This window comes from Mastigoproctus giganteus, unplaced genomic scaffold (genome assembly GCF_048544385.1).
Source record: "Mastigoproctus giganteus isolate SK-2022 unplaced genomic scaffold, ASM4854438v1 scaffold_16, whole genome shotgun sequence".
NCBI classification, from domain to species: Eukaryota; Metazoa; Arthropoda; class Arachnida; order Uropygi; family Thelyphonidae; genus Mastigoproctus; species Mastigoproctus giganteus.
In genome coordinates this window covers 2,304,096-2,326,558 of record NW_028328293.1, presented here as the reverse complement: position 1 = coordinate 2,326,558, position 22,463 = coordinate 2,304,096, and the positions used below count along the sequence as shown (strand labels likewise).

At 35.1% G+C, this 22,463-nt stretch overlaps 1 protein-coding gene across 3 annotated transcripts in view; it reads left to right on the top strand.

The window, feature by feature from the left end:
• Positions 1-22,463, top strand: part of aPKC (protein kinase C iota type) — a 424,352-nt gene that overhangs the window by 348,739 nt on the left and 53,150 nt on the right. For all 3 annotated transcript variants that reach the window (XM_090389406.1, XM_090389407.1, XM_090389405.1), the window contains one exon: positions 10,403-10,482. In XM_090389406.1, the coding sequence (XP_090245532.1) occupies positions 10,403-10,482 (80 nt within the window). The remainder of the gene's footprint in view (positions 1-10,402; positions 10,483-22,463) is intronic.

Here is a 22,463-nt window from a genome sequence, read left to right as displayed (position 1 = left end):
GAAGATTAAACTGCGACTCATCTATGACTATCTCAGTACAAAGCACCAACCGGCACAGAATCCAAAAGGACATTTCTGCTACAAATTAAATATGTACCAAAATTAGATCCAGTTTAAACGATAACACTATTGGGTTTCTTAAGAGCTCACTTTATTCGGACAGGTAGTGTGGATGCTTATTTTATTGTTTTTAGAATAACTATATGTTTACTAATTTTTGCTAGAATATTTATTATTGTAATAAAACTGATTTAAAACGTGAATTCGAGTAATTACTTGTTTTTCGTTACTTTATTGCACCTAATTGTCATCAAAATTTATTGCGAAAAATGGGGGTTTTTTTGGAATACCGGTATTGTGAGTCCTAGCTACCGCACATACTAAACTTGATATAATAAAGAAAATAGAATGCGGCACAAGCAGAAGTATATTAATGGCAGAATATATAACATGGGATTGTCAACATGTTTATGTTTTTTCATGCAGTTAATAGAATTGCATTCTTAATCTCTCTATTTCTTATTTGGCCTTATTATTTCTGCATTAAATACTTTAAAAATAAAACTTTCTAAATAATGGAAAAATCGAAATAACAGCACCTTGAATTCCCAAAGGTGCCATTATTCTGAAAGTCTACTGTAGTATCAAAAGCTTTTTTGAAATCAAAGTATATGATATCAAAATTATTTTTTGCATCCAATTCCTTTGTGACCACATCATAGTATCCAATCAAATTGGTCAGACAAGATTTCTCCTTAACAAACCTATGCTATGTCTGAAGTATAAATGCAGTCATGTCTAGATAATCCTGCATTATTTCTTTAACCAGTGACTCCATTATTTTTCTTGGAAAGTCGATTGATTTCCTCTCCAAGTGCATTAAAATCCAAAGCCACATATTTGTGTTCAGGAAGCAGTGAACGTGATAAGCTGGAAATGGAAGAGATTTCTATTTTATGTCTACAAGTCTCTCTCTCTTTTTTTTTTATTTATTTATTTATTTTTATTTTTATTTCTGCAGTTTTTAGAATTAATTTTATTTGAAAATAGGTGTAAAATACTTAGGTGTGTTTTAAAGTTTAATTTTTAATTAAAACTTAATAAAGAACTACAATAAGTACTGAGATTCATTAAAAAAGATGTAATATTACCATTGTTCAAGCAGAATTTTAAAAAAATCCAAAATATTTTATAAAAATTCAAAATAAAGTTCGGTTACTAGTTAGTTGACTCACCAGTGTTTTTGATACACATCGGAGTGCCACCACCACCACCACCACATTAATCTAATCTCAGAGAAAAACATCTTGGTTTTAAGCTAAACAGGGGATGCTGCGGTCAAATATTTATGCCAGACAAATTATAGAAAAGTCGTGTAAACGTAACACAAATCTATAATTAGGATTTGTTTCTTGAAAAAGCATACGACAAAGTCACATAACCAAGTATCCCTTATGGGAGTTTAGTAGCATAAGTGTTTAAGTTGCCTGTGGTACACAACTGCTAAATATGGTTGTATTCTTGTCAGAAAGCAATTACAGCCAAACTTTGTTATAGGAAGCTTGAAAATAAGGAAAATTTGGTTATAACATCACAGTTAAGTCAGTTTAAAAAACCTCCTTATAAATTGTGTCATTTTATCTTGATTATAATGTCATTTAAAAATTGCATTTCTCTTATAACATCAAACTTGCTGATGTACTGACCAGCAAACAGAACATTGATTACTAATACAAGCATCCCCCACTTACGTAATACCCGACCTATGGAAATTCGACTTTACATAAGTTTTTACTGGCCGGTACAAACTTTAAAAAATCGTGGAAGCGTATTTTACATCCCGCAGGAATAAATGGAGGTATTGTGAAAATATCGTAATTTGAACCCAATAACATGTGTTTTTTTTTTTGGGAATTCATTCCAAGACCTCGGCAGTTGAAAGTTTCGCTAGCTATATAATTAAGCTATTTATCTCTCTAAAAGGTCATTTTTAGAATGGAAATTGCTACGCTTTCATCGTTATCATATGTTCCATTATACGAATCAATTCTGAATGCCTTTGGGATATTTTTCTAAAACACATTTCTGGAGGTCATTGCCATAAAACAGTAAAAACAATTTGCACTTTCCGGTTTTATTAGGTTTTTTTGTTAGCACAATCTATTATAAATGGGTAGTAAACTCGATCTTATTGCATTTGCAATAATACCGATAACTGGAATTCTGTGGGTTTTTACGTTACGGTATTATGGAAAAATGGTATTATGGTGAAATCCCCTTCACTGAAATATTCATTCATATAAAAAACATAAATAACTTTACAGAATCTTCTCTTCCCTATTTACTTATTACAATGGTGAAGGGAAAGAAACCAACGGAAAGTGCAAGTGCTGGCAGTGCTAGGAAACGAAACAAAATTGATTTAGAAATGACGATGATTAATTAAGAAGTACGAAGCAGGACAAAGTTTGTCATCTATTGCACGGAATTAGGTCTCGCAGCTTCAACAATGAATACTATTTTAAGAGACAGTGCGCATATAAAAGAACATGTTAGAGGATCAACCATTTAAGATCAACAGTAATCACAAAACAGTGTTCAGGTGCTATATCGAAGATGGAAAAGCTATTAATAATATGGATGGAAAATCATATTCAGAAGCGAGTGCCCCTGAGTCCAATGGCCATTCAAGCAAAAGCAAGAAGTATTTATGAAGATATTAAGAATAAGTATGGTGAACTGCAAGCCATGTTTATGGCAAGCAACATGTGGTTTAATAGGTTCAAGCATCGCACTGGTTTCCAAAACATTAAAGTATGCGGTGAAGTTGCCAGTACCGATTCTGTAGCTTCAGAGAAATTTTGTGATGTGTTGGAAAAAAACCCTTCTAAATATCCACAGCCCTCAACTTTCACAGCAGTTGTTAATTCTGGCAACGATGCTCGAAAGGTAAAACTTGCTGCCGTTATGCCTGTCTCCTCTCTCTTTTTGTAATTTATAATTTTTGTAATTTCGTACCCTTTCGCTATTTTTCCTTTGCATGAGATAAAAAAATTTGAATAAATAATTCTATTTACATGTTTGTGGAACGTTTCTTTTTTGCTTCAATCAGTGGCTGTATAATGTACAGTGTATCTCAGATACACACATGTGAGTGTGTGTGTGTGTGTGTATACAGGGTGTCTCAAAAATACACGGCATAACTTCAGGAATGAGTTCCTCATATGTAGACAATAAAAATATTATAGTAATTGTTCAAAATGTCCACCTTCTGCCTGAATACCACTGGCAGAACATTACTTGTGCAGGGTAATCTGCTGGTGACAAGGTCTATACCCATTGCAGATGGTAAGGATACAATTGCCGTCTCGCAACGCTCTCCAAATAGTCGAACGTTAAACAGCCAGTTGCATTGCTATTTTGCGTATGCTGATTCCAGGAGTGGCATGCACAACATCCAAAATCTCTTTCTCTACTTCAGGAGTCGTAGATCTTGGTCGTCCTCTGTCGGCAGCACAAGGTGTAAAGGTCCCATGTTCACAAAGGTGGCGATGGATATCTTCAAATGTTTTCCTATCTGGACATCTTCGTTCTGGGAACCTTTCCTGGTACAAATGACAAGCCTCCAGAGCATTACCGTCCGCCAATCCATACATAAATTGCATATCCGCTTGCTCCTGATTTGAGTACATGGTCGAATGGAAAACCACCAGATTCTGTCAGTACCTTGTGATGAAGGAAATCACCTGCGGGAGATAAGACATTCCGGTTAATAACTCGGGAATCAAGCATTTCCGGAACATTAGCATTAGTAAAGGCATATGATGCAAGAAAGCAAGCTTATTCAGCATCAGCCAAAAAAAAAAAAAAAAAACCCTTCACCCCTCCTATAAAATATTGTTCATATAAAATATTTTTTTATATCTATGTTGATATAAAATATTTTTATTGTCTACATATGAGGAACTTATTCCTGAAGTTATGCCGTGTATTTTTGAGACATCCTGTATATATATTTGTTATTTTATTATTATATTTTACTTTTTTCCTCCAAACACAGGGGCACGTTATTCAGTAGGCAAAAAAGATATCTGCCTAGGCTCCCCGATCAGAGTGGGTCCCCAAAATCACTGTTTGAAAAACTCATTGCTGTTTTCTACTAATATTTTTAAATGATTTTTATCAGAAACTGATTTTCTACCTGAAGGTTGATGAACATGAAGATTAATTTTTAAATTACATTTTCTTCAAAAGTGGTTTTACCGATTTTGATGTAATTTTGTATTTAGTCCTTCCTTAAATAGTTGAGTTAATTGAAAAAGTAAAGACTGCCTTGTATGGAACCAGCACCCCTGACAGCCTTTAGCATTAGCATTAGTAGAGGCATATGATGCAAGAAAGCAAGCTTATTCAGCATCAGCCAAAATAAAAAAAAAAAAAAAAACACAACCACTACTCCCATTTCACCCCTCCGTTCATTCGAAATACCTGTCCAGCTGAGCCTTAAATTTGTTTAGGCTATCAACTTCAACAACAATTGATGGAAGTCTATTCCACAAACCAACTGCCCGCTGGCTAAAGGCAAATTTCCGCACATCTATCCGACATCCGTCCTTCATCAATTTGAATTTATGCCCTCTCAGGTGATTATTCTGAGCAAAAGGAAGAATCCCATCGGCATTGAGCATGCTCAAGCCATTCAAAGCCTTATACACCTCTATCAGATCACCTCGCCGATGCCTAGTCTCCAGACTCTGTAATTTGCAAAACTTAAGCCTTTCTTCGTAAGAGCAACCCTTTGTTCCATTCACTAATCTTGTGAATGGAACAAAGTACTTCTCTGTACTCGTTCCAACAGCTCTACATCCTTCTTGAAATGAGGCCTCCAGACCTGTATACAGTACTCAAGGTGTGGCCTGACCAATGCCTTATACAAGGGAATAATCACATCCATATCCCTGCTAGAAAAATTCCTGTATATCATTGACAAGACACCATGAGCTACTCTTGCAGCTCGTCTGCACTGCTCAGAGAACTTCATATCTGCCTGCACAATTACCCCCAGGTCCTTTTCATTCTCTACCACTGTCAGCGTAGTACCACAGAGTTGATACGTTGATCTGGAGTTACTGTTTCCCATATGTAGTACTTTAATTTGTCAATGTTAAACTTCATTTGCCACCTCTCAGCCCATCTGCTCAACCTTTCCAGATCCTGTTGCATCAGCATAGCATCAGTAGTGTCCTTAACAACCCTGCCAACCTTTGTATCGTCTGCAAACTTGGACATTAAGCTTGATATACCATCATCAATATCATTTATAAATACAGAAAACAACAATGGACCCAACACTGAATCCTGAGGAACTCCACTAATAACATTAGTCCACGTTGAGCAGTGTCCATTGATTACCACTCTCTGTCTTCTGCCACTCAACCATCCCTTTATCCATAGCAGCAATTTGCCTCCAATGCCACACTGCTCCAATTTGTGCAGCAATCTTCCATGCACAACAGTATCAAAAGCCTTTCTAAGATCCAAATATATAATATCAAAGTTATTCCCTGCATCCAGTTCTTTTGTGACTACATCATAGTATCCAATTAAATTGGTCAGACAAGACCTGCCCTTAACAAAACCATGCTGTGTCTGAGCATGGTTTTGTTAAGGGCAAAACCATGCTGTGTCTGAGCTATAACTGAATTCTTGTCCAGATGATCCTGCAGTGCTTCTTTAACCAGTGCCTCCATTAATTTTCCTGGAACCGAAGTTAAACTAACAGGTCTATAATTACTTGTCGCCCTTTGATCCTCCTTTGTGAATTGGGGTCACATTTGCTCATCTCCAGTCCATGGGTACCTCCCCTGAGTCCAAGGAAGCTCTCATAATTATGGCTAAGGGTTTGCTTACTTCCTTTGTTGCTTCCTTTAATATAACTGGAGAGATCCCATCCACCCCGGGTGCCTTTTTTATGTTTATTTTCAACAATTTCTCCTCCACTTTCCTCTCAGTTATTACAAAATCATCTAGCTCACTGCCAGAGTTTAATTCACCTCTGGCATTCCCCTCCCTGAATAACTCCTTATGTGTGAATGTAGATGCAAAATACTCATTTAGTTTGTTAGCCACTTGAGCAGGATCATCAACAGTTGAACCATCAATATCCAGTGGACCAATCTGATTCATCCCTTTCCTTCTAGAGTTTACATAGGTAAAGAACTCTTTGCTGTTTTTCTTTGCATCCTTTGCCAAAGATTTCTCATAATTTGCCTTTGCCTGCCTAATCTCCTTTGTGACTTGGTTACAGACCAGCTTATATCTATAGGCTTCCATGTCATCCATTAATTTATATGTATTCCATGCATTTTTCTTCTCTTTCACATGTCTCATTAGTTTATCTGACATCCATTTAGGCCTAAACCTTGAACAATATTTCTTAGTTGGTATGTAAAGCCTAGTAGCTTCCAAGATTAATTCTTTGAATGCCTTCCATTTTAAATTTGCTGTAGATAACATCATCAGTTGGTCCCACCAAAAAGAATTTAAATACTGACCACGGTAGTCGCCTTTACAAAAGCAAAAACTCTTCCCTTTACCCATGATGGTAGTTACCTCTTTGAGTAAATCCCACTTCAGCACACTGTGATCACTGCCACCTAGTGGTTCCTTTATCTGCAGATTCTTAATGAATGAAGAATCACTACTGATAATCAGATCAAGAGTATTACTCCTTCTAGTTGCCTCCCGAACATGTTGGTGTAGAAAACAATCATCCAATAAATCCACAAAAGCCTTGCTAGTGTGTGAGTGACCAACCCACAAATTCCAGTCAATATCTGGGAAATTAATATCCCCCATTATAAGACTCTCTGATTTACTGGCCCATTCTATTTCCCTGTACAGTGTCTTATTATACTCATCAGAGTCATTAGGCCTATAGCACACTCCTACTCTCAATTTTGATTTACCTATGCTTATGTCACACCAAACTGACTCGACACTGCCCTGTCCATCGATGTCGACTGGCTTCACTTCCTTGGATTTTATGTGTTTTTTAACTAATAGCATAACCCCTCCTCCCTTCCTATCCTGTCTATCCTTTCTGTAGACGTTGTACTCCCCAAATTCCAGTTCTGCATTCCTTATATCTGTGTGACACCACGTCTCTGATATCCCAACAATATCTGTCTTTGATGTTTTGAGCAATACCTCAAATTCATCAAATTTATTTACTAAACTCCTAGCATTGGTGTACATGCAAATATACATGCACCTCTTCCTATTCTTAGCTACCCTAACACAACCCATGTGTTTACTTGTACCGCAATGACTTCCAGCAGTCTCTGAAATATCCTGCATCTTGTTTTTCAGGCTTCTGCTCATTCCAATAGAAGCAGTGTAAGAATCTCTTTCACCTCTGCCAGTGGCTACTGTTAATCTATTAGTCTTTGTCTCCCCCCAAGCTAGCAGTTTTCCGACCCACCTAACACTGCCTCGATAGCATCAGCAAATATTCTTGCACCCTTTCTATTTAAGTGTATCCCATCCCTGTAGAAGCAATCTCTCCTGTTAACAAGTACAGTCCAGGCTGAAAAAAATTCTACCCCTTGAGCCTTGTAAAATCTTTCCAGGGCCGAATTGCCTTATGCTTAAGGGTGTTCCCACGTAGAATGCAGGCAACGGCTTATCTGGAAATAGCAGCGAAATGCAGCTAAAGCTTCTCACAGGCTATGATAATAATTGAAAGTGGAAGAGAGAAATATTTTTGCGAACAGATTTGAAAATCTTCAAAATAAAGATTCAAATTTACATGCTGTAAATCTTTTAAAATCATTTTCATTATATACAGTGGCCAACAAAAAAAACTGCATCACCATAAAAAAAAGTAACATTTGTAGTGAAACATATAAGATTAGATTTGATTACAGTCATTTTGTTCATTGCAAAGCAAAGATATTGCATTAGCTGTTTCTATAAATACGGCATTGGAAGGGTATACACGCTCATGAGTATCCTGTTTTGCGGAGGTGTAAGCATATTTCCATAAGCTCAGTTGACATTAAGAAAAAAAAAAGTGTGGCTGTTGCTCTGTCCCAGGAAGGACTTTCTATGCGTGCTATCACTGATAAAATAGACTGCCACCAGTCAAAGTATCCTGGGTTCTGAAATTAAAGCATGAAACTTTTGATGTGAAGAGAAGACCTGGATCAGGCTGTAAGAGAGTGACTATGCCTTCTCAAGATCGATATTTGAAACTTAGTAATTGGCATGCTAATGCTCCTGATCTAAAACTGGACTTTGAGATGTTGTTGAAACAATTGCACCAACTATCCAAAGACGGCTTTTGGAATGTGGTCTGCATGCCTATTGGCCCAAGAAGAAGCCTCTGTTGGCCCAACAAATGAGGAAGAAGCGACTTGCTTGGGCTAAAATGCATCTTTCATGGACAAAAGAGCAATGGGACACTGTCATCTTTTCTAACAAATCGAAATTCAACCTGCAAAAAAAAAAAAAAAAAAAATTATTATATTAGGGTCCCCTAAAATGATTACATCTACCCATATATTTTGTCTGTAAATTGTGTGTTCTCTGGTCGATTTGCCTGTTTGCTGTATGAAAAAACCTTGCTATCTACGCCTGAGACCAATTAACTCAGCCACAGGTGAAAAAAAACCCACTAAAGTTCCTCGCATCATCAACGGGATTCAAATCCGGTGCTTTTCCACCCGATGTGGGGTGGACTGTGACAATACCACTGTGCTACCCGCACAGACAAAATTCAACCTATATGGCTCGGATGGGAAGCAGTTTGCGAGAAGCCGAAAATTGGAGGCATACCATCCTGACTACATAACACCGACTGTAAAGTTCCCCGCCAGTCAGATGGAGATGCAGGTAAATTCAGCTGTTAATTCAATAATTTTATGAACTTGCAATTTGTGAATTTTTGGTAATTCATTACAATTGTGTTCGATTGACTACATTACTGTTGTAGTATGTAATCTCCTCTGACCTATGTAATCAAGCTAGAATATTAAACACAGTATTTATTTATATACCTAGATATCTGATTTTTCAAATTTTATAAAAATGTCATCAAGGATAATCTTTTTCAGGGAAATAAAAATAGAAAAATCTGTTGTGTGCATTGAAGGAAGCTTTAGAAAATGGTTCAAGACGTTGGAGTAAGGCAGTGTTGCACCTTACTGCCACCTTTCTTTTATAATTTTTTATAATTGTCATGGACCAGCTGAAAAGATTTAGGGCTAAAGCCTCACAGGAAATTCCCTAAATGTAACAGGTTAATGCATTAGCATCATGTTTGTATGGCCTCCATAGCCGAGTGGTCAGGAGCGGGAGTGCAGTAGCACACGCTCTTTGAGTAGACTGGGGTTCAAGCCTCTGACTGCTAAATACGGCCGATCTGCCAACCTGCACTGGACCAGCGTGGCAGATTTTGGTCGTCCATTTCCCCTTAGCATGAGTTGTTGAGGAGGCTTCTATCCTGCAGTGGGTTGATAATGGCTGCAGTTTTCAGTACATAGTGAATTACTGAAAATGGCAGAATGGCATCGTTTTTATCATGAAATATGAAACCGGTGAGTTTAAAGTTTTTAATTAATTCTTCAATGACAACCAGGGACGAAGTTGTGCACTTCTACTTCTTTGAACATAATTTAATTCCGTTTTTAATTCCGTATCCTTACCAGTTAACTTATTTTTAAATTCTAAATTATTCAAAACTGCTTAAGCCTCAAAATTATTCTTCCATCCTACTTCATGTAACAACAGCAGATTATCTAAGGTGAGTACCGTTTATTAAGCTTTGCTATTCGAACTTAAGTCCAATCATATTGGTACTTTAAGAAATTCTATAACTTATCTAATTGTCAAAACTCTGTTCTGCAATAATGTCCTACTTCTCTTTCTTCACATCTCTACGATATCCAAAACTAGAGATAACTTACACATTTGTTTGGTAACCGGTGTGTTAGAGAAAAACCAATTCTTCTGCTGTTGGATTCAGCACACATAATACACATACAAAATAGTTAAATATAAATAAACATTTATTTATATTTGGTAAATAACTGGTTATTTACTAAGTATGTGCTTTGTTCCTGGTGCAATCATTTAGATTTCTTTCCACTCCTAACAGTTCTTGAAAAAACAGTTGTTGATGTTGAGGATACAGTGATATCTAGTGTACCTCTTTTTCTAATCACAGAATCCTTTCTGAAAATATAAATATTCATATTCTGGAGAATTAGGTTATTAAAAGCATATTACATTTCATTTTAGAAATTTGAATAAATCTTTATACTTGCAATTTTAATCCAAATAAATTTACCCCAGATTTTGCATTAAATTAAAAATTGTTTTATTAATGTTTTCCTTTTAGTTATTTTGGAAAAGACAATTCGTATCCCTCGCTCAATTTCTGTGAAAGCACAATCTGTGTTGAAAGGATTTTTGAACAAAGTAAGAATTTGAATTGTATTAGCATTTTTTTCTCCTATAGAGATAACTGTAAGACTAGCCAACACGATTTTTACCTCCAAGAACCTAAATGCTGTTTTTAGCCAATTTTTATGCATAGATTTAGAAAATTACCATGATAGTTTCACATTTATTAAATATAGAGGGAGTTACGTTTTACCAAAAACATGCCAATTTCGCATAATCTAGCCAGTAATGTATGACATACTGATTTATTTTAACAGATGTAAGCTAATTCTCTTAATTTTAGCAATTGATTCTGGCCTCAGTTTTCTTGTGATAAAGATAATCAGACATAATCTACCTATGGTTCTTAGGTTCAAATTCCAATGCAACAATTTACAATTTGAAGAGAGCACACTCAGTATTTTTGGCAAGGATTTTTGTAGGCTGTGCAAGTTTTTCCAAGTATTAACTGATTGTGACATACTATAATATTATTTATACTATAAATATTAATGTATAATATTTTTTTTACACTTGTATTACAAACTTGAATTATACGTATATATCCCTTTATTTTAACATTAAACATTGGTACATATTTTGATATAGGCATGATAGAGACTTTTTATGATAATTTTCAGAATTAGCGCATTTATTTCCTCCAGAATTGCATATTTTCATTGCAGAGGTATGACAAAAAATATTTTTTGTTGGCTAGTGTAATTAAAAATAATAATTTATATAGGCTTATATCATACTTCATATTATTGAAACCACTATAAACTTGGAAATGTAATTCTAAGGCCTAGTCTAAAATATATTTTTTTTAATTACAATTTAGCATAGATTTTCCAAAACCTTTAGTTGATACATTTAAGAGAATATCTGCTGAGCAATATTGTGAATTGGTTATGGTAGTAAATCTGCAATCTTGAAAAAAAAAAGTGTATTTCCATATTCTGTTACAGAACTAACAGCCCCAAAATGGATGTTCTTTGTTACATAATAATACTAATAATGTGACAGGCACTGACACCACGATACATAGTAAAAAATAATAATAATAAAATAAAATAAATAATAATAATAATAATAAGATAATGGAGTGCTTAGGAACAGACAACACTTTTACTGTTTGCATTGGATTCTTTAAAAATCCTACTGTGCTGCTACTATACAAAAGAAGACTACATAATTTTTATATTTGTCAAGATTAGTATAATTGTTTAGCTCAGTTAATCTCTTAACAGATATATAAAAGTATATACAAGATATTGCATCTTCAATATCTCAGTTTTCAACATTGCTTTATAATGCATATTTACCCTATTCAGTAGAGATTTCTCAAATTTTTAATGGAGAAACTGGGATAAAAATTATTTTGGAAGGCACTGCATGGTACTACACAGCGAACAGAATGTTCAAGGATTTTCAATCAGAAAAAAATAGCAAATAGAGGCTGGGATTCAGATGAAATTAATGGAATTATAGGTTAATGAAATTAATTTTGAGTCATCCAAAAAAAATTTTTTTTATTCAGTTGTTGACTAAAATACTTATTAATTTTTGCTTGTGTTGAGGTTACTTTATATACATAGAATAAACTCTCAAATCTTTGAGTTTTATTCTGATTTTCAACTCAGCCCAAAAGTAATTGTTCGCTTTTAACTTATGAATTACAGAATTTTACTTTTAAACCATTATTTAGGAATTTTCTGAGTGTTGAGGATTTCAGAAGGTTGTTATTTCTCAACGTTTTGAAAATTATGGCACATTGAATGGGCTCTGTCTCAAATATAGGTGACAATGAACATGTTAATCAGCAGTTCGAGATTAGTCAGTCTTCCTTTCTTTTTTCCTAAATATGCACAAAGTTTTACTTGAATAATTCAAGAAGTGGCATGTGTTGTTTATGTAGAGTTAAGTGAAATTGGCAGAACATAGTAATATGTGTGCTTGTGTTATCTTGCATTTTTTTCAGTTTTAATGGCATTATGAATACAAAATGGAAATGTAGTTATTAAAAAATATTTACATTTAATAAATATTTTGGTCCAATGACAAAAGATCAAACATTGATATACTGCTATCAGAATGTTATGACTTTAAATACATGTCCCTGTCAGGTCCTGCACTAGCCTAATCTGCCAGTGTAGCATAAAATATTAAACCAACCAACCACATCCAGCACTACTGTATGTTTGTATGTTTTGCAGTTCAAGCCACCATTGCTGCCATCTATCAATAGTGGTGCCTCAAATTGTAATAATGGTAGTGTGACACTATTGAACAAGTCCAATTGTAATACCTGCCAAACAGGTATTAGAATTGGACCAGATTTACAATTGAGACTTATTTTTGAGTTCCCTTCTTGCCATTGTAGCAGTTTTTCTGTCTTTTATGAAAAAAAAATAATAATAAACTATAACTTCTCTATTAAATTCAGTATGCATTAAAAATTCTATGAAGTTCTGCTTATTTTCATTAATGCATTGCCTGTAAGGTGTACTAGTCTACATTGCATAAATTATATGGAATTCAGGAGAAATTTTGTTATTCTCTGTCACGTTAGATACCAGTGGGTTTAATTTCTTCAAGGTATCAGCTACTTTGATCAGTGACAAAATCACTCAACCTTATGCTGTATTTATGCTTAATGAATATGTAAGGCACATCACAAACTTATTATTAATTATATGTATGCATTCATGTAGTTTGGTGATGTGGCATTGAAAAAAAATCTTAGCAAGAAGTGAACATATTATTCAAAAACAATGGTAATAATTTTATTTAATTACCTAAATTACTTTATTAAGTAATCTAAAAATTAAGAATGATTATTTTTGGCTAAAAATATCACTTTAAATACATCTTTAATGCGCTTTATTTATTATTAACTAGAGATACTTATACAGTACAAGTGATAGACAATCACATAAGTTCTAGTAAAGTTTTCGAACTTTACCAGAATTTATGTGACTGTTTCTATCACTTATAATTCCAGCTTTGGTGTACAAGTGTTTGCATGATACTGATGTGGATAACAGTTTTTGCTCAGTTTGAATAAAAATGTGCCACATTCTGAGCATATTCCTAACACTTGATACTGCTCTAAAAATTACTGAAAACAATATTTAACTCATTATTAATAACTTAATTTAATTATAAATAACTTAATTATAATTATAATTTAATTATAAATCACAAATATACGTGGTCTCAGTTCTAATCTCAATGATGTCCATTTCCACTTACAGTCTGCCAAACCCCGTGTACTTTTTCTGACAGAATTTCAGTTATCAGTTGATTCAACCACTGCTCATCTCAGTTGCCCAAATTATTCGCCGTATGATTCCTTTCACCTCAAAGGTGGTACTTGTGCATATGTCCATTCCAATATTCCCTGTCAGAGACTTGGTAATTTGGAATCTCCTCTTTTCGATCTTCTCTGGCTTAAAATCTCTCTACCTCATTCTGTCAAATTCATCTGTTGTCTCTACCATTCTCCCAACTCCACTAATCACTTGGAGCTCTTTGACTTCCTCTCTTTGCAACTTGACTTTCTCCAGTCCAACTTTACTAACAGTGAGGTAATTTTCCTTGGTGATTTTAATGTTCACAATTCCAGCTGGCTTCCGTTTTCTAGCCACACAGACCCAGGTGGTCGAGATGCTGAGGCTTTTGCAATAATTATGACCTCGCACAAATTGTTCATTTACCTACCAGAATAAAAGACAATCCTAATCATACAGCCAACATGCTTGATCTTTTTCTCACAAACAACACTTCTAAATACACAGTCGAAGTGAGTGGTCCTTTAGGCACCTCAAATCACAACTTGGTGATTGTCTCTTCTCCAGTGGAGCCTTTATCTCATGGCTTTCCCAACCGTGTATTGTTTAGCATTACAAGAATGCAAAATGGGATGACCTGCAAGATTTCTTTTCCTTGGTCGGATTACTGTTTCAAAACTTCTGATGTCAATGTTTGCTCAGATCATGTCAGTGAAATTATTCTTGTAGGAATGGAATTCTTTATTCCACACTCCACTTTAAAATCTCGTCCTTTATTTAAACCTTGGTTTTCCAATAAATGTGCTAAGGCAAGAGAAGAATGTTGCATATCATAATTGGCTTGCTTCCAATTATTCGGTTTCATTTTCTGTCTACACCAAAGCTCGCAACCATTGTAAAGCAATTATTAATCAGTCCAAACTAGATATTGAACAGGCTAAGAGTAGAAAACTTGCTTCTTGTCCTAATGGTAGCCGAGCATTCTGGTCTCTTGCCAAAGCTATTGGCCACAACTTTTGCCCATCCCTGCTCCCACCTCTGTCAAAATCAGATGGTTATATTGTCACTTCAGCCAAGGACAAAGCCAACCTGCTAGCATCCCATTTTTCTTCCAACTCATATATTGATGATCTTGGTAAAACATCTCCCACCATTACCAATACACTCCATTCAATGCCTCCTATGGTCTTCCATCAAAAGGATGTCAGAAGGATTTTGACCAATCTTGATGCTAAGAAAGCTCCAGGTTGTGATGGTATTTCTCCACATTTTCTCCAAACCTGTGCTCCTGAACTTACTCCCGTTCTTTGCCGCCTTTTTTCACTTTCTTATTTCCTTCTGCTTGGAAATTTGCTCATATCCAGCCAGTTCCTAAAAAAGGTGACAAATCCCTCTCATCCAGTTATCGTCCCATTGCAATTACTTCTACCCTTTCTAAAGTAATGGAGAAATCAATTAACCGCCAACTATCTAGAAACCTTCCATCTGATCAACAATTGCCAGTATGGATTCCGTCAGTGTCGATCCACTTATGTTACTCATAAATGGGTTACATAAGCCAGAACCCATTTGGACAAATTCAATGGAAAAGTTTTTGAAACACAATCAGTTGCTTTTGACATCTCAAAGGTTTTCGATCATGTTTGGCATAAAGATCTTATAAACAAGCTTCCATCTTATGGTTTGCCAACTGTTTTTTGTAATTGGTTATCCAATTTTCTCACTGAGGGTGATGGTAGATGGCTCTCTGTCTTCTAACTTCTCCACTAATGCTGGTCTCCCCGAAGTTTCAGTTCTTTCCCCCACTCTTTTCCTCTTGTATATTAATGACCTTCTTCCATTGACCGGAAATCCTATCAATAGTTTTGCTGATGATAGCACATTGCATTCCACTTTCCAGTTTGAGAAACCTCGCCCTGCTCAATCAGCTTCAACTTCTCGAATATCTGATACCAATTCCTTAAATGCCAATCTCCAGGTAATTCTCCAGTGGAGGCAAGACAACTTAGTTGATTTCAATCCTTCTCAAACTCAGTCCTGTCTTATATCTTACAAAAAGGATTCTTCTGTTGCTATGCTTATCTTTGGTAACACTCCAATGTTTAGGCAAGATAATATCTCTCTTTGGGGATTTCCCTGACTTCTAATCTCTCTTGGCACAAGCATATTACAAATATTGCTTCCTCTGCATCTAAAAAACTTGGTTTTCTCTTTCGCTCTCGGCATTACTTTTCTTCCAAACAGCTGTTTACTCTGTACAAATCACAAATCCGCCCTACCATGGAATATTGTTCCCACATTGCGGTGGTGCTCCCAAAACCTCTCTCAAGCTTCTAGATTCTATTCAGAAGAGAGTAATTAGGTTAATTAATGACTCATCTCAACAGAGTCTCTCCACTCTCTGCCTCATAGATGTTCTGTTTCTTCTGCATGCCTTTTCTACGATACTTTCATGGGCATTGTTCTTCTGAATTGGCTTCTATAATTCCCATTCTCTCTTTCAAAACAGTCCGAACGCATGCCGCCTCCAGCCAACATACATTTACTGTACAACTTCAAACTCACAGAACCAACGTTTCATCTTTCTAATTTATTCATTCAACAGCCATTTTCTGGAACAACATTCCTTCATATGTATTTCCTGAAAATTACAGTCTACAGAAGTTCAAGCCTAATGTCAACAAATATCTTCTTTCGTCTTCTCAACCTCCAACCCATGCATGGTGCTAATTACGATAGGTTCTAATAACTCTCGTGTTTTGGTGTTTATAAAAAAATATACATATATATTAATACAGTTTATAAGTGATTTACACAGTCACATAAATTTTATTCATAGAAAATTAATACAAAAAACTGATAATACTAATAACACACACTCTTAACGAATACTTATAATGATTACTTTGTGCCATGATATTTACTACAAGTAAATGATTTAATAGCAGATACTTTTTGCAGATGTCATTAATTGTGGCAGTGTAATAACAGTGATAAAGGAACAGATACATGATTTTTGACCCAGCTCTAGTGTAATGTTTACTTTTTTTTTTCTTTTTTTTTTTAATTTTGGTACAGAACTAATTAATGGTGTCCTTCATTAAAATACCATAGAAATTGGTACTAAGTTTTAAATGGTATATGTACAAGATTTTTCCACATATTCTAAAATCTGAGAAGGGTAACACATTTTCTTTGAAGCTGAAAAATGATATCTATTGTACAATTATGATTTTTCAGTTTCAGAGTGGTGGGAACCCCCAGTGTAATGAGATGCTTTCAGACAAGTAGCCATAACAACAACAGGCACTGCATAGAAAGATAAAAATAAAATAGAAAGATAGACATGCAAAAATAGATGTAGCATTTCATAGTGAAGATGATACTATCATACATGCTGAATTTTTGATTTCATTGTTTTTCACAGAAAGTAATCTTTCTCTGAGTTAGTGTAATTATGTAGGCATGTTGTTCAGAAATATGCTTCCCAAGAGTGAATTAGTAACAGTGACGTTATTAAGAGTGTTGTTCAAGTTGCTCACGAATTTGTTCGAAAATGCAATATTTGTTATTCTTTTTAAGATCACAGTATCATCTTTTCAAAACCATTGAGTAATGAAATTGAATTCTTCAATGTACAGAAATCTTTGAAATTGAATTTTCAAATAAGATTTCTGTACATTGACATCTTATAAAAAACCATATGGGAAAATAAATAAAAGAATTCTACTTGAAATTTCCACTTGAGATCTTAGATTTAAAAATTTTAAAAATTTAATTCAAAATGAGGACACAGATCCTGTACAACATTAAATCACAATAAGTTAGTATTTGTCCAATTTTTACAAATATTAGCAGGTCTCAATTACACAAGTTGTGTGTCCAACATGTCGTAATTTCAAGTTTCGAGACAATAGGATTCTCATATTGTTGTTTTACCATCCAGGACTAATGGGGACAGGCTATCATGCACTCGGATTTCCGAGTGGAAACTTTCATATCCTTTCCTCCATAAAACCTTTAATCTGTTCTAAATCTCTAGATTTTCAAATTCCCAAACTATTAGTGAAATATGAGGGGGCAGGAGTTTTCATTCTGTCCTCCTCCTCCTCCTTCTCTTTCTTTCACCTACTTAATCCCCCCCCCCCTCCACGTGCTTTTGAAATACTGCAATAGAATGTTCTTGGGCCACATAAATATGGCCTATGTCACATGTTCACTTCCCTTTGAAGATGGTATAAGCAAAAAGCCCTCATCAAGCTTTGAGTAATTATCTCCCTTTATACCTTGTTATTTGCCATGCATGGATTTAAGGTCAAAGCATTCTTTTATTCTTTTGTTCTGTTACAAGGTTCATCTACCTTTAGGCAGGTCTTCCAATACTATTTCCATCTATTCTAATTATACCATACTTGGATGCAGTAAATCAGGTAAGAGAATTCCTGATTTAAATTTATAAAATATCTATATTTATAATATTACTAAAAAAAAAAAACAAATTGCTTGAAATTTCCACTTCAGATCTTAGAGTTAAAAATTAAAAAAATTTAATTCAGAATGAGAAAATGGATCCTATACAACAGAAAATCACAATAAGTTAGCATTTGTCCAATTTTCACGAATATTAGCGGGTCTCGATTACACGGGTTATCCGTCCAACGTGTTAGATTTCTGTACGGGGAATATACGATATTCCTGTACAGAAAATTCAAATAATAACACATTGTCAAGAATTATGAGGGCTAATAATTTAATTTTTAGATAATAGTACCACTGCTCTCCCATCTAAATTTTGTTAAAATTTATGTTACAAGCTTTGTTTGTTTTGGAAATATTTGCTTACCCAAGTGTTATCATTTCTGATCATTTTGTAATGGAAGATTTAGAGACTAACAACAATATGTTATAATTGTTAATCATGAATAATATGCTATAATTATTCATGCATTAAGAATTTGCAGATAAAGGAACCACTGGGTGACAGTGATCACAATGTACTGATGTGGGAATTACTTAAAGATGTAACTACCATCAAGGCTAAAGGGAAGAGCTTTTGCTTTCGTAAAGGTGACTACGGAGGTAACAGACAGTTTTTAAATTCTGTACAGTGGGATGAACTGATGATGTTACCAACATCATCAGTTAGATAAGAAGAGAAACACATGGATTAGGCAGAAAACTCAAGTAAAGGACATTCTTATCAAAACTAAAGAACTAAAATGATCTTGGGCAGGACACATAGCTCGAAGACATGATGACATATGAACTAAGAGAATAACAGAATGGTACCCAAGAGGAGCTAAAAGAAAACCTGGAAGACAACGACGGAGATGGACAGATGAAATTCATGAGTTTGTGGGTAATAAATGGATGGCCATTGCACAAAACAGAAGGAACTGGAAAGTTGCTGGAGAGGCCTTCATCCTGCAGTGCATTGAAAATGTCTGATGATGATGATAATCATTGAGATTAGAACTGAGACCTTGTATATTTGTGAAATGAATGGGGAAGTGTTTTGGAGGTTTAGATCTTTTTGCAGATTAAGTTCTATTATTTATTTTTACTATTATTCAGAATTCATGGTGTATTCAGAAGTAAGAAAAGGTGACAAGGATGTGCGGTATGAAGTAATGAAATTTTTGGATATGGCATACACATGGTAAGAATACACCCAGCTCCCCTGACTCCCCCAATCACTATTTGGCAGAGTAGAGGTAGCAAAATTATACAGTAGCTGATGAGAAGTCTCCTATAGAGTTATTAATAGGTTCAGTCTAGTGGACTATCTAGCAGCCAGCCTGCAAGCACTGTTTTAGGGCTGTACCTTTGAAATTTGCCCATTTATCACAACAAAAAACCCATGCACACTGAGACTCTAGAAACTGTGCCTTGTGTGAGCATGTCAGCACCAATATTGGTCTACTGACGTGGCACAAAAAAGACTGTAAAGGCAAAAAAGTGTGAATTATTGTGTTGTTTGCTTCATGTAGTGTTACGTTACGTTACATTGGTCTGTTGTTCATCTGGCTCCTTACCCTAGGGGCCTATGGAACACCACAGTCCTGTAGTTAACATCCAGTATCATGAGGAGGTGGGCCAGAAAGTAGAATCACATAAGGTTTCTGCCAGGGAAGGGCAAGTCCCGGCAATGGGCAAGCTAAAAAAAAAATAAAGTTTTGTTAGAAATGAGCATGGGAGTGATATTTGAGTTGTGGAGGAAAGAGAAAGGCTTCCATCAGGAAATGGAGGATAGAAAGGGTACCCCTGCAGAGGCAATTGCCCTCCACAGGGAAAAACCATTAGAAGAGATTCATTCGCACACTCAGTTTCTCTCACCTCACAGCACTCTGAACAGCAACAATGCACATCTCTCTCTCTCTCTCTCTCTCTCTCTCTGCTAGCCTAAAGTTCACCCAGAGTTAGTCATTCACCCAGATTGTCTGCTTGCCTAACCATTTACTGCCATAGGATTTCATAGGAATGGGATTTGCATACTAGAAGTGAGAGAGAAAGGAAGGTTGTGCCTTAATTTTTAATTTAGAGTGTTAATGTAGATGATAAGTCCCTCTAGTATATTGTGTCTGTGTGTGTCCCAAGATTTTCCTCATCCCAACCCTGCAAGTTGGAATGAGGCAACCCTAGTTATATACAATAGGTTAATATGGAACCAGATGTAGCTGCCAGAAGTGGAAGAGAGGAGGGTAGGGATTTTTTTCCTAGTATACTCTCTTAATCTATGGCCAGAATTTCCCCTCTCCAGAAGGTTTTGCATTGTGCCTTTATTCCTCCCAAAACAAACTAACAGTGGCCACCCAAAGAACAACCTATAGTTAACTTGGAGCCAGAAGTGACCACCAGAAGCACGTGAGAGGAAAGACAGGAATTTGTTTAGGTAGTTTTATTGTGTTCCAGAGAACAAAGTACCCCTCTGGAGAAGCTTTTTATCCCCCACCTTTGTCTCTCCACTCTCTGTTTCACAGAACTTCTGTGAGACAGAGAGTGGATAGACTTTATAAGAGAATAGATCTTTAATTTTTCAATGGAGTTGAGAATCTCAAGAGGTTTTGAGAATGCCACTCTCGATATGGGAACAATATTTCATATTGGGGGTGATAAAATTTGCACAGTGAGTAATTTGATAGTATAAACCAGAGCTGTGGTGCTCAATATGTTCTACATTGATCTCAATATTTGTATTGAGATCAATGTAGAACATTGATCTCAATACAAATAAAGAATAAGAGAAGTTTACCTCAATATGATATGTAGAACACTTCCGAATGATACTCTACAGAAATTAAAATTAATATAACATTACAGTAAACAATTAAATTGAAAACAATTAAAAAAATCAATTGAACACAATTAAAAATTAAGTAAAAAATTAACTAAAAGAATTTGACAAATTTTGCAAAACAATTTTTCTTAATAAAAAATTAACCAAAATTATTTTAGTTAATTTTTACTTAATTTTTAATTGCATTCAATTAGTTTTTTTAATCGTGTTCAATGATTTTTTTTAAATTGTTTTCAATTTATTTTTTACTCTGATGTAATATTTTCGATTTTTTAATTGTTTTCAATTTAATTTTTTACTGTAATGTTATATTTGTTTTAATTTCTGGAGAGTATCATATGGAAGTGTTCTACGTATCATATTGAGGTAAACTTCTCTTATTCTTTTACAAATAAAAAAGAGTGAGTAATTATGTTGAAGAAAAGTAACACTGAAAAAGAAAACCCCATTTTTTTGATGCAGAGGAAGAGATATTTTTGTGCCAAGAGAGATTAGAAGTCAGAGTAATCTCTAAAAGAAGATATGTAATCTTCTTGATAAATCTGAGTCACAAAGATAAGCATAGGAATATATCTTTTTCTAGAGGATTTTTTTTTTGTGAGAAATAAGACAGGATTGAGTTTAAGAAGGATTGAAGTTAACTAAGTATTCTTCATCGCCATTGGACATTACTTTGAGATCAGCATTTAAGGAAATGATGGTAGTATTTGAGAAGTTATTTGACATGGGGAACAAAATTTTTAAATCAACTAGATGACTGTTATTTGTATCAACATGTCAGGGAAAGTACTAAAGAACAGAATATCCTAGACCTCATCATCACCCATGAATCAGATGACATAACAGGGCTGACAGTAGAGGAACCAGTAGCAGGAAGTGATCGCGGAGTTCTACGGTGGATGATGATGAGAGAGGTAGCAGTAGTAAAAGGCGAAGGAATGGGTTTTAATTTCAGAAAAGGAAATTACGATGCCTTAAGGTACTACATGGCCTTTATTAACTGGGTAGATATCGCACAGAGAATGAATACAATTGAATATGCTTTTAAAACATTAATCACAGATGCCTTGAATGCATATTTACCCTTAAAAAAATACTCCACGAGGAGGGTTCCAAGTTGGATGAATAGTGAAGTTGCCACATTACTTGAGCAGAAAAAGGTGGCATGGAAAGGTTACAGAGCAATAAAAAGTACTGAAGCCTATAACAGCTACAAGATGGTCTGTAATAGAGCCACAGAAAAGGTTCGACAGGCAAAGGCAGTTTATGAGAAATCACTAGCAAACAGAGCAAAGAGGGGGGGATAAGGAATTCTTCACATATATAAATGCCAAGAAGAACAAGACAAACCAGATCGGACCGTAAGGGAAAGGGGATAGTATTAAATACACCAGCTGCCGTTGCAGATGAACTCAACAGTTATTTTG